The following is a 12071-nucleotide window of genomic DNA, read 5'->3' as shown; positions in this document are numbered from 1 at the left end:
TAAGTATAAAAAACTTTTAATTTTTCAGAGTAAATGCTGCAGAGACTTTGTGACAGAGATCAAAAACAACTACTGGTTTCTTGCCCTTCATGCTGAAGTTGTACCTCCTTGACTCATCACTGTAATTCACATTTTAGTTCCTTGTGTTGCTGCTGATGTTCCAACTTCCTGAAACCTAAACATGTATTTAAGCATTATGATATGTATAGTTTAGCTTTTCAGTTTGTTTGTCAGGTGTGGATGTCGAAGGTAGAAATAAGAAGCACAGACTGTGCGCCTCCATCTTCACAGATGTTATTGGCTCCTCCCAGACAGCTTAGTAAAACATTCCAGCCCACCTCTGGGAATCTGCTGGCTCCTCGGCACACTCTAACTGAACTTCAGTCAGGACTTTACAGGAGTTAAAAGAGACTGAGCTGACACAAAATGAGAGGACTTGTTGTCTTGGTAACTTTGGCGTGCTTTGCCACAGCTCAGCACCAAGCACTGATTGACTACTTGGAGCGGAGGCTGCTTGCTATTGAGGTAAGACTCTCTTTACCTCCCTGCCGAGCCCTGCGCTCCAGAGTCCCTCTGAAAGGAAACTTCTAGGGACAGAGGCAATGGAATGCAGATGTGGCCAAATCCTGGAGAAATTACTGGAAAATACAGCTCCTTTAAGGGTACGGGGACTGTGGCATTTTTGTCTGAGTTGTGAGTTAGAAATGGGCCTCTGAAGTTTCCTTAGTCAAGGTATACGTGCACGTATGTTACCAACAAAAAAAAAGAGTTTATGCAAAATTGCATCAGTGAAAAAACTTTTTTTGAGGGCAAGTAGTTTTCTGGCATCACAAAGAGATATTCTAAAAAACAAAAAGGGCCAGGGCTAACCTTTTTTTCTATGATGGACACAAATGTATTTGGCTTAATTGGACAAAACTAAAACACAAGAACAGACTGACTGATTGTCAGTCATGTCTGTAATTTAATTTAAATGAGAAGCACGAACCTTTTTAACACACTTTATTAAACTGAACTCCCAAAAATGCTATTTACCCACATCTAACAGTCTCAGCTCATGTCATGTTGAATGATTACCTGTGGGAAGGATCTCTTTTCATTTCCTTCTTCCACAGCGGGGTCATGGGTCAGGCTCGACCACAAAGCACCCAGCTGTATTCTGCATTCAGCTCATAGACACTCGAGCTGGGTGGAAACTTGCCACGTGTGGGCTGAAGCCGGTTGTTTGATAGATGGGTTTTATTCTTATTATTATGGCTTTCTACCACAGTGTTTACTGAGCCTGAAAAGGACATCAAATTATGGTGTTTTCATTGCAGTCAGTGCTCTCTAGAAATCCACTCAAGCTCACTGTATAACACACATCCTATTTATTATTCTGAGTGCTATACAAACAGGGAATACATGTCTGATCATATCTCAGTTATGACTAACCACCTTTGTTAAAACAGGACAGGATCTCTCTGTGGCACGAGCAGACCACCCGCTATGCCTCCGAGCTGCGGGAGCTGAAGCAGCAGATGGTTTCCCAGCTGGAGAACCTGGACAAAGAAAAAGAGGCACTGAGGATGAATATAGACAGCGTGGGGACCAGGGTGGACCGGGTCGAGCGGGAATTAGACTATCTGGAGACACAGAATGGGGCTCAGCCGTGTGTGGATGTGGACGACAAGCTAATAGAGCAGCAGGTGACTGTGGTGAAGGAGAAACAGAAGTCCAAATACTCACAACTCTCAGGTGAGAAATGAAATCTTTACTAAATACCCTGATTTTTTTTATTGGGGATGAACATGACATGCTTGAGCAATGCATGAATAATGTGACCAACAGTTCAAGTCAGCTGACAGTTTATTAGGTATACCTTACTAGGACCAGGTGAGACCTCCTTTTGCCTTCAGAACTGCTTTAATATTGGTGGCAGAAATTCAACAAGGTGCTAAAAACATTCCTCAGACATTCTGGTCCATATTATCGTGACAACATCACACAGTTACTGCAGATTTCTCAGCTGGACATCCATGATGTGCATCTCTGGTTCCACCAAATCTTGCTCTACAGCATTGAGATCTGGTGACTGATGAGGTTATTTGAGTACACTGAAATCATTGTCATCGTCTAGAAACCATTTTGTGGTGGTTTGAGCTTTGTGACATGATGATTGCACTGCTGAAGCAGCCATTAGAAGATGTGCACACTGTGGTCATGTAGGGTCAACAACAAAACTGGGGTAGGCTGTGGTGTTTAAACAATCCTTTGTTGGTACTAAGGAACCCAAAGTGTGACAACAAAGCATCCTATAAACCATTAAACCACCATCAACCTGCAGCCTGAACTGTTGACACAAGGCTAGATGCAGCCATGCTTTCATGTTGTTTACAGCAAATTCAGACCCTGACATCAATCAAGACTCATCAGACCAGGCAACAGTTTTCTATTCGTCTGTTGTTCTATTTTGCTGAGCCCGTGTGAATTGTAGAATCAGGCCTCAGTTGCCAGTTGCTTACCTGTCAGGAGTGGTGCTTGATGTGGTCTTTTTCTGCTGTAATCCATCTTCTTTGAAGTTCCGCATGTTGTACATTTGTTGTCGCCTTCCTATCATTTCAAAGCAGTTTGGCTATTCTCCTCTGACCTCTCTGTAAACTCTACAGATGACTGTGTGGGAAAATCCCAGCAGATCAGCACGTTCTGAAATACTCAGAAAGCACTCAGCCCATCTGGCACCAACAACCTTGCCACGTTCAAAGTCACTGAAATGACCTTTCCTCCCCATCCTGATGCTGTTTTTAAAGAGGCTGCCTTAAACACGTCCACATGTCTAAATGCTATTGCTGCCATGTAATTGGCTGATTAGATATCTGGGTTAACAAGCTGTTAGACACATGTACCTGGTTGCCAGTAATTGCATATTTATTACATTGTCTATGAGAGCCAACTCACATATATATTTAAAAAATTCCCAACTCGCCCTGCAAGGACCCGAGCTTTATCCTTAAAGCTTGGGTCCTTTGCCAGAGGCCTGGGAGCTTGAGGGTCCTCTCCAGTATCTTTGCTGTCCCAGGACTGTGCTCTTTTGGACAGAGGTCTCAGATGTTGTTCCTGGGATCTGATGGAGCCACTCGGCCAGTTCACGGTTCACTGCCCCAAGTGCTCCGATTACCACTGGGAATTGGGTTGTTTTAAAAAAATAACAATAATAATGTTAAATAGCCAGTTTGAGATGACAGAGAAAGAGATTCTTTATTTCCTGTCCAACTGAGTAGATATTCTATTATTAAAAATCATAAACGATTTTTGATAACTCCAGTAATCATTACTGCAATTTGCATCATTTCAGATGAATGTAATGCTGCATTAAATGAAAGTTCTTTTATTCTTAAAATTACATTTAGTGATCCCAAGTGTCACTTAAGTGTTAAGTGTTTTGAGAGGCAGTGCCTTTTAGTTTTTAAGGAATGTTCTAAAAATAGCTTGGCACTGTCGTTTTTAGCAATCTGTGTAAAGCTGGAGGAAATGGTGCAAACTCTCTTTAATGTCAGACAGACTCACATTTGGTAAGCTTGTGCGTTTTTATGGCACCAGGACTGCATGCAGAATTCATTTACAAGCCAGGAAAATAAAATTAAAGCAATTAATTACAGTTAACTAAAGGAATGTGTCACCAGTGCAAGGGTGTCTGGCTGATGTAAAAACAATGCAGAATTAAAAATACAAGCAGCAATGATTGTGCTCCTGCACTTTCATACATGTCGAGTTTTACTGGAGTCAAGATGTTTCCTGCACGAATTTGGATGCCACGTTTCCTGGATTGTAACTGGTTTTGCATAAACAAGTTACCTAACACGTCCTGTGTCCATTAGTTGGTGTTTGAGAACACCCACTAATTATATGTCATGCTGCTGTTTACCATGTGTGGAACCCACAATGAAAACCTGATGATAATTTACATTTAATGATGATTATCACCTACAGCTGATTTCCAGATACCACGGTGGCATTATGAGTGTGACCTAATACTGACACGTAGCTCGGATTCTGCACATGAAGTTTGGGACAGATTGGACAGTGCATATTTGAGATCTAACAAATTTTTTTTGTTTTGTTTTGTGTCAAAGGATTGATTTTGACATGCTGTAATAAACAAACTCCTCTATGAAAAGCTCTTCAAGCAAAAAAGCCAAAAACTTCAGTTTTGGCCATGCTTCGGCCCTCAAATGATAAATAATTGAGAACACAGAAACTTGTTTGTGGGATAAATTGATCCCTGAATGGGCTTTCTCATGGAAGTACCCGTCCTTCCACAATATGAGGACAGCCATATTTATAATGCATATGAGCTAAATTTACTTTAATTTTCTAATAAATGAGTAGTTTAATCTATGGGCACAGGAACATTTCTCTCTTTATTGGTTTTTCTTTCATGGACAGTAGACAAACTTATTAATCACACAAAAGGAAAATGATGCTTTATAGCCAATTTAGCTACTGGCTGTTTCATCTAATTAACACTCAACTGAAAGCAGAGCTGACGCTGATGACTGGTGGGAATGTTATTAGTTTTTCATGGGAACCATGAATGTGTATGCCACATCTAATGGAAATAAAACGAGGTGTTCTTTCTGAACCACAGCTATAAATAGTACAGACGTGACTAGAATATTTGAAAACTGCCAGCTGTGTCGAGTAAAGCCTGTCCTGCTCTCTGTTTCAGACTGCAGCGACATGATCTCCAGCATAAAAGCCATGAAGATATTGAAGAGAGTCGGAGGGCAAAAGGGCACCTGGACTAAAGACACCAACAGGGCCTCTGGGAAGGTCTACATTTTTAATGGGACGGAAGACGACATCATCCACGCGTTTGCCTCTGTGCAAGACTTCACCCGCTCGTCGGGCATGTCTCTGTCCAGTACAGTGAAGCTGCCGTCAGCCTGGAGGGGAACAGGCCACGTGGTCTACAACAACTACGTGTATTACATGAGTCAGGCTGACGAGTTAAAGGTGGTTAAACATGACCTGCAGAATAACTCTCTGACTGACAGTGCAGTGTTTCCTGTGCAGGACCACGTCCCCGTGTATGGTCTGACCCCAGAGACGGTGATTGACCTGGCTGTGGATGAGGAAGGCCTGTGGGCCATTTACGCCACACAGCAGAATGAAAGGTACATCTCTCTGGCTAAAATGGACACCACCTCACTGGATATTGAGCAGATGTGGGACACAAATTGTCCCAGAGAGAATGCAGAGGCGGCCTTTGTCATCTGTGGCACTCTGTATGTTGTGTACAACACCAAGCAGGCTGGACGCTCACGAGTACAATGTGTGTTCGACGTCAACGACATGGTGACCAGTGAAGATGCACCGCTGGTTTACTTTCCAAAACGCTACGGATCTCACTCAAGTCTGAAGTACAATCCCCACGAGAAGCTGCTCTACGCCTGGGATGATGGCTACCAGATCCTGTACAAGCTTACCATGAAGAAGAAACTAGAGATCTGAGCTTCTCTAAACAGCCCTAACGCTGTATTCTGAGAGGTTTTAGCTTCTAAACTACAGATGAGGTCTCAAAACTAACGATTTTGTAGAATTTAAGATCATTTCTCACCTTTCAGGGAGTTTCAGAACAGCTTAAATATAAAATCTTGGACTCTAACATTGTAATCCACTTCTCATAAAACCTGGAAGCTGCAATAACACAACATTTACTGTAGGGACTGTGAGGCAGGAGACAAACCTAAGAAATGAACAAGAGTCTGTGATGATTCTTTCATGCTACATAGACGTTATTAGGAAGTGACAAAGCTTCATTACAACAAAAAGGAAACGTGAGTGGTTCCCCAAGTGTTGGCCATCGCACCCTGGTGGGCAGTTAAGGTACTGTTGGTGGGCCACAATATGATATTTACAAAAAAAAAAAATGTTAAAAGGAAATACAAGAAAAATAAATCTGAGGATATGAAGTGAAGAAAATACTCAACCTTTATTGTCGACAATACATAGATGGTACAAAAATACTGCTTGTGAGATGATCAGGATGAAAAAAGAGGACGAAAACAGCCAAGATTCAGGAGTGTGAGACTGTAATTATGCATCATAATTTTCTTTTCACAAATTCAGAACTAATTTCAAAATGCTCAGATTTATTTTGTGATATCTGGTGTTTTGTGGCTACCTTAACCCCACTTCTAACGAGACTACACCGTGCTTCCATCTTTAGAGTTGTTTCTCCATCTGCTGTTGAGTGGACCGAAACAGATATACTGTACTTACCCATGATTAGCTGCTGTCTAAGTTTCTGCAGTGGCTCCAGGCACTTTTGTGTGTTCACAGATATGAGGCAAATATTCAACACATCCTTTTAATAGCATAAAACCTCTGTCAAACCTGCCACTTCTATACCTGATATTTGTCATATCAACATGAATCTTTATACCCCAAGTGCTTATCAACTGAATCCAGCTTCTTGAATCTTCCTTCTCAGCTCATTTGTACTGACTCCATTGGATTTTAACATGACAGTTTTGTGTAGCATTCACAGTAATCTTGTCCGTGCTAGTAAATACACAACATTAATTACACCCTAGGAAATGTTATCTTTTGTAGCTTGTTAATTTAATATTTTTTAGTGTTCAGATTTATATCATAAGCACTGTTAACATAAAATACAACCACTGTGTAAGGTGAGCTGAAAAATGTAACTCCGACATTAGGATACTGTATGTGCAAGAAACCGCTAGCAGGCTAGCACCCTGTGCATTATCTGCACTCTTCCCACATGTTGAGCACATGTGCATTTTTGCTAAATACCACCCAAAAAATGAGCAAACAGCACCACTATTGCGATTACTATTCTTTGATGTTTATTAATTTATATCTGAACATAACTTTCTTACTGCCATTTCTTCTACACTTATATCTCCTTTTCCCCCCCGCTATCATATTTTTTCCTAATAACTGTTCATTATAAAAATAACTGGCAGACTAACCATTTTAAACAAGGCTGTCAGTGTTTTTCTATGTACAGTATATAAAGATTGATATAGAAATATTTAAGCATCCATGTAAGATTTGACTCTGCTACACAGTTGCCGCATTGAGCGATGTGGAGCGTTATCCTGCTGGAAACAGCCATCAGAAGCTGGGTACACTGTGGTCATAATGAGATGGACCACAGACACAGATATCAAATGGTGTGAAAATAATAGTGGTTGTTGAATATTATGTTATTCATGATTATAATAAATCTGAAGAAATTTAATTGAATTATGAGTGCTTTATTGATTTTAGTAACGTGTGTTGTCCTCTGGGGTTAAGAAGACCGCACAGGACAAAGTGGTGCAATAGGGACAAATTGTCACGCCATACTGCTTTCCAACACATCTCTGATTTTGAATGTTTAAAATGTGAAGTCAACCAATTTTGTCGTGTTGACAACAACACAACAAAACAGGCAGCACAATTTGACCATCTTGACCATGTTTAAATGCACTGAGCTGTCGTCATTTGACTGGTTGATTCAGCAGCTGAACAGGTGGATCTAACAGAGTGGCCAGTGAAATATTTAAACTTCCGTTTTGCTTCACATCGAATGTAATTTGTAAGACTGCTTTCCTAACCAGTCCAAAAGTCTTTGGAGCTATAATTTCTCATATAATTTTATCATTAATGATTGCCTGACATTTCCAAGAATGATAAAATTACAGAATCAAGCTTTTTAAAAACCACATTCATCATAAGTACTTCAGTCCATCTGCAGGCTGCAGACATGGTCTTGTATGCTTGATTGGCCAAAGCTTAATGAAGCATGAAAATAATTTCACAACCAGACGGTCTGTGAGACTCTGGTATTTGAGTTTTATAAAGCGCTTGGTAAAACTTCTACATCTGTCTCAAAGTGTAAGATTTCGCTCACCCGTCCAAAATAAAAATTGGTCAAGTTTATAATGTATCAATAAAACCAGTAAAGAAGTTTAAACAAGTTTATTTTTTCCTAACTGTAAATAAACATTTGTAAAAATGGCTTAAAATTGACAGTAAGAAAAGAGGCAACAGTTACATAAAATCTGAATTACAATACATTTGGAACATTTTTATACCCGACTGAGTTTGCTGAGTAATCCTGCCATTAAACCTGAATCCCACCAGTAATTAAATGAAGGTGCACTTTTAAAACCAATTAACGATAACTGGGATTCAAACCAAGCTAGAAAACCACTGCTTTCATCTCAACTCTCTCATTGGAGTTGTGACCGATTCACTTCAGCCCATCGTAATCAGCTGCTGCTCACCCACCGTTATTTGCACTACCCCACAAACTTGTTTGATCACGTTTAATTCTAACTAACCTATTACTTCAAGATGGACATGCTAAAGACAACATACCATTAAAATTTGGAAATATAATGTTATACAAATAGAATGGGTCTACCCAACCTGCACTGACTCAAAGCCCATCATAAATACATCAAATATGACAAGTTGCATATAAATATGCAAAATAATTATATTGAAAATTACAGTTAAATCCTCAAAACTATGATAAACATTGAAACAGTGAAACTCTCACGACAAGTTGCTTCTCGAGGGCTGGTTTTAGTTACTGAAGAATCCAATGTATTCTGTAGTGTCCACTTTTTCCCGTCCATTTGAGTCATGAACCTGAAGCATGGCGAGTCTTTATTGCTTAGATATAGCTGGCATTAAAAGAGCCTGTTATTTTGCACGACTCAGAGTCTGAGGTGGGGAAGTGGCATGGAGACATCACGGAAAAATCGATGCACAAGAGCATTTTTGGCAGACAGCCTTTTGTTTGGATCGTAGTTCAGCATTTCCTGTAAGATCGAGAAAAAAAAAAAGAAAAGCAGTCAATGAATACAGCCACGTGCTTCAGTCAAAAACTAACACAAGTCGTGGAGTTCATGACACTGTTCAGGGTGCACAGTGGTCAACTCTCTAGTCTGAAAGGGACACTTTCACAGGAGAAAATATTCAGATAGGCAAAGCAGAAAGAAGACCAACTTCTTTGGCCATGAATATATAATGAAAGTGCCAATAAATCAGAAATGTTCTCACCCCGAGCAGTTCTCTTCCATCTTCGTCAAGAAGAGGCACCACTTTTGATAAATCCTGCCGAGCCCACTTGGGGAAGGTTGGTTTGTAGTCAGGCATGGATGTGACTCCGGGCCAGACGGTCTCGTCAGGCGTCCCCAGAGTACGAAAGATTCGGAATAACTGATCTATCTCCGAGTCACCGGGAAACAAAGCCCTCCTGGTGACCTGTGGGCAGGGAGACATGGTTGGTGTCTTTTGTTCATTTTGGAGCTTTTTCTTTTTTGCTGTTAATAATTAAAGTATGTTACCATTTCAGCAAAAATACATCCAAGACTCCAGATGTCAACAGCTGTGGAGTAGTACTTGCAGCCCAGGAGAATTTCTGGGGCTCTGTACCAAAGTGTTACCACCTGAAAAATATCACAGGAGTAAACAGTTGTTGCATGCACTGAGCTAAGAAATTGTAGGTGCCATTAACCTACATAGTAGAGACCACATGAAAGCAGAGCAAGCACATCTGAAGTTCTAGCCGTTTATAATCTTATAACTCTAACATTTACTTAGGTAGGTTGTCAACGCCTTACTTCATGTGTATATGCGCGGACGGGTACTCCGAAGGCTCTTGCCAGGCCAAAGTCAGCCAGCTTGATCTCACCCTGGGCGTTGATGAGGAGGTTCTGGGGCTTCAGGTCTCGATGGAGAACCCTGTGAGAGTGGCAGAAAGCCAGGCCTTGCAGCAGCTGAAAAAGATAGCTCTGCAAACACAGCAAAATATGCTCAGTTGAGTCAAGCCTGACTTCCAGAGTACAATTCTTAGCAGTATTAACTGCTGAAAGTATGAATTCAAATCTGCTGTGGTGGTTACCTTTACTAGAGGCAGCGGGATACCAGTGACTGAGGAGGAGTCCATAAACTTTTTTAAATCCTGGTGAAGAAACTCAAAAACAAGATAGAGCTTGTTCTCGGTGTGGATAACATCGCGTAATCTGCAACATGTTGACAGGTAAGTTGGCTTGAAAAAAAAGCAACATCAAACAAGTAAAACAAGAATACTGCAAGCATGGTTTAGACATAGCTGTAACATAAGCACTTACTTGACAATATTTGGGTGACTGAGTTCTTTGAGAAGCGATATCTCCCGGATAGCTGTGCTCGGTACGCCCTCTGTTTCCCTGAAATGAACAAACGGTAAAAGAAACAGGTTTTTATCTAAGCCAAGCATGTACTTTAGTATCCTGGCAGTCTGACAGCTGATCCAAGTCCTGAAAGCTGAAAGAAACAACACTACACCTTTAAGCAGCGCACCTTATAAATTAGCACAGATTAGACACGCTAATGATTTAGTTTTCTCTGGTTTGAAACAAAGGTCACAAAGCAAGCAACTTTGACTAACGGCACATCTGAATTTTCAGTAAGGTTTTCTGATGCAGCCTGAGGAAAATGATGGCGATTTAGATCTGGGACACTTTACTGTTATTTACGGATTGTGTTTTTATATTATAACAAGTTACACGTTAATACAACACAACAAGCTCATATGAGCTGTAAGGTTATGTAGGTGTCCTATGTAAGAACTGCTCCTTCTGTGGCCATGAAGACTTTGCTCTTATGTCCAGTGTGGTTGTAGGAAGTTAACTGATGAAACAGTCATGCCCTGATGGAGCCACGAGGTGAGTAAACTGATTACATCAACTCTTCGGCACAGTAAAACTTGAAAACTAACGTTAGCCTGGTAACCCGAGGATAAACAACAATAGTTTGTTTACTTACGTGTCCAGCCTGATTTTCTTCAGAGCGACAGTTTCTCCCGTCACTTTGTTCTTGGCTTTGTAAACAACCCCATACGTGCCCTCTCCAATTTTCTCAACTTTCTGAAACGAGTCCATCTCGTACCAAGCGCAGGTCTTTAAGCGGCAATTAGCCTTTTAGCTCTTTGTGTCGAAGCTAACGAAAGCTGGGTAGCTACTGAGGGAAACCTCACATATAACCATGTAAGTAACTGCTGCTCAAGGCTTCTTCATCCGGTCTGCACGCGCCACAGGTTTAAGACTTAATTCTGACTGAGGATAAACTATCTCAGGTCAGCGCGAAGTAGCTAAAAACAAAAGAAAGAGTCATTTGCAGACCCTGTTCATAACAATATCCGTAAAATGTTTGGTTTTGCGCGGCGGTGGCGGCTCGTTTGAAAAAAATCAGAAGCAACACAACAGCGTTTCCCGCGTTAGACTGGAGGAGTTCGTTTTTGTGTTCCAGACACACCGATAGTTGTAGGTGGGCGGTAGTCTAAATGCTTTTCTCTTCCACTTGGGTCCTATTTGAAAAATTGTTGTGCATGGTACTGCTCTTATCGATTAAAGAAATAAATTTAAAACATTTTTTATCGGCTAATTTTAAATTCTTAGCTTCTGTTTAACAAAAGGGTGCAAGTCGTGATATAGAGCGGTGTTGTATCGGGATAACAAGGAAACAGTTAACAAACACCCTCACAGGTCACATGGTTGAACGGCGACGTCGCTATACGTAAACTACGTCGGAAAGACACGAACAGATTATAAAGTGTACAGAACGCATACTATTTGCTGTCTTTCTATCTATGAATGTAGCCACAATTCACAGTTTTATAGATGTGTACTGCACAAATATGAACAATTATTTAAACACATACACAATCTAATGCAAAATATAAATGCAAAATAAAAAGCATGAGCAACATTGTGTATAGCATAATAAAAACATTAGTTGTCTTCACATCTATGATATATCTTCTGCATCTTATATATACAGCAGTTTTAAAAGTTAGAAAGCTGTTTTCCTAATCCTAAGAACTTTTACTTTCTATAGTTATTCAAACATGGTGAGATCAAAAATAAATAAATAAATAAAAGAGAACAATTTGATCTCTTCAGTGGCAGGAAGTGTTTGTAATGACCCACTAGATTATGGAGCAATGCTTTCCAAGTTCTGTTTTTTAACTGTTTTTCTCTTGCTCTCTGTTTTGATTGAAAAACTAAACTAATTAACAGACA

General features: G+C 40.4%; 2 protein-coding genes across 2 annotated transcripts; one reads left to right on the top strand and one right to left on the bottom strand.

Annotated features, from left to right (window-relative positions):
- The first annotated feature begins 329 nt into the window (after positions 1 to 329).
- olfml3b (olfactomedin-like 3b) lies at positions 330 to 7252 on the top strand. Its single transcript, XM_026168204.2, has 3 exons — positions 330 to 525; positions 1452 to 1737; positions 4709 to 7252. Exons 1-3 carry the CDS (start codon positions 427 to 429, stop codon positions 5491 to 5493), a joined length of 1170 nt encoding a protein of 389 aa, XP_026023989.1. The 5' UTR covers positions 330 to 426; the 3' UTR covers positions 5494 to 7252.
- A 707-nt stretch (positions 7253 to 7959) lies between these two features.
- cdk2 (cyclin dependent kinase 2) lies at positions 7960 to 11497 on the bottom strand. Its single transcript, XM_026168205.2, has 7 exons — positions 10816 to 11497; positions 10140 to 10217; positions 9911 to 10031; positions 9630 to 9800; positions 9354 to 9455; positions 9067 to 9270; positions 7960 to 8825 (listed from the first exon to the last, which is right to left on the bottom strand). Exons 1-7 carry the CDS (start codon positions 10929 to 10931, stop codon positions 8721 to 8723), a joined length of 897 nt encoding a protein of 298 aa, XP_026023990.1. The 5' UTR covers positions 10932 to 11497; the 3' UTR covers positions 7960 to 8720.
- Between the last annotated feature and the right edge of the window lie 574 nt (positions 11498 to 12071).

Source organism: Astatotilapia calliptera, chromosome 5, assembly GCF_964374335.1.
Source record: "Astatotilapia calliptera chromosome 5, fAstCal68.1, whole genome shotgun sequence".
NCBI classification, from domain to species: Eukaryota; Metazoa; Chordata; class Actinopteri; order Cichliformes; family Cichlidae; genus Astatotilapia; species Astatotilapia calliptera.
Note: the sequence above shows the minus strand (reverse complement) of the source record. Positions and strands in the feature narration are given on the sequence as shown.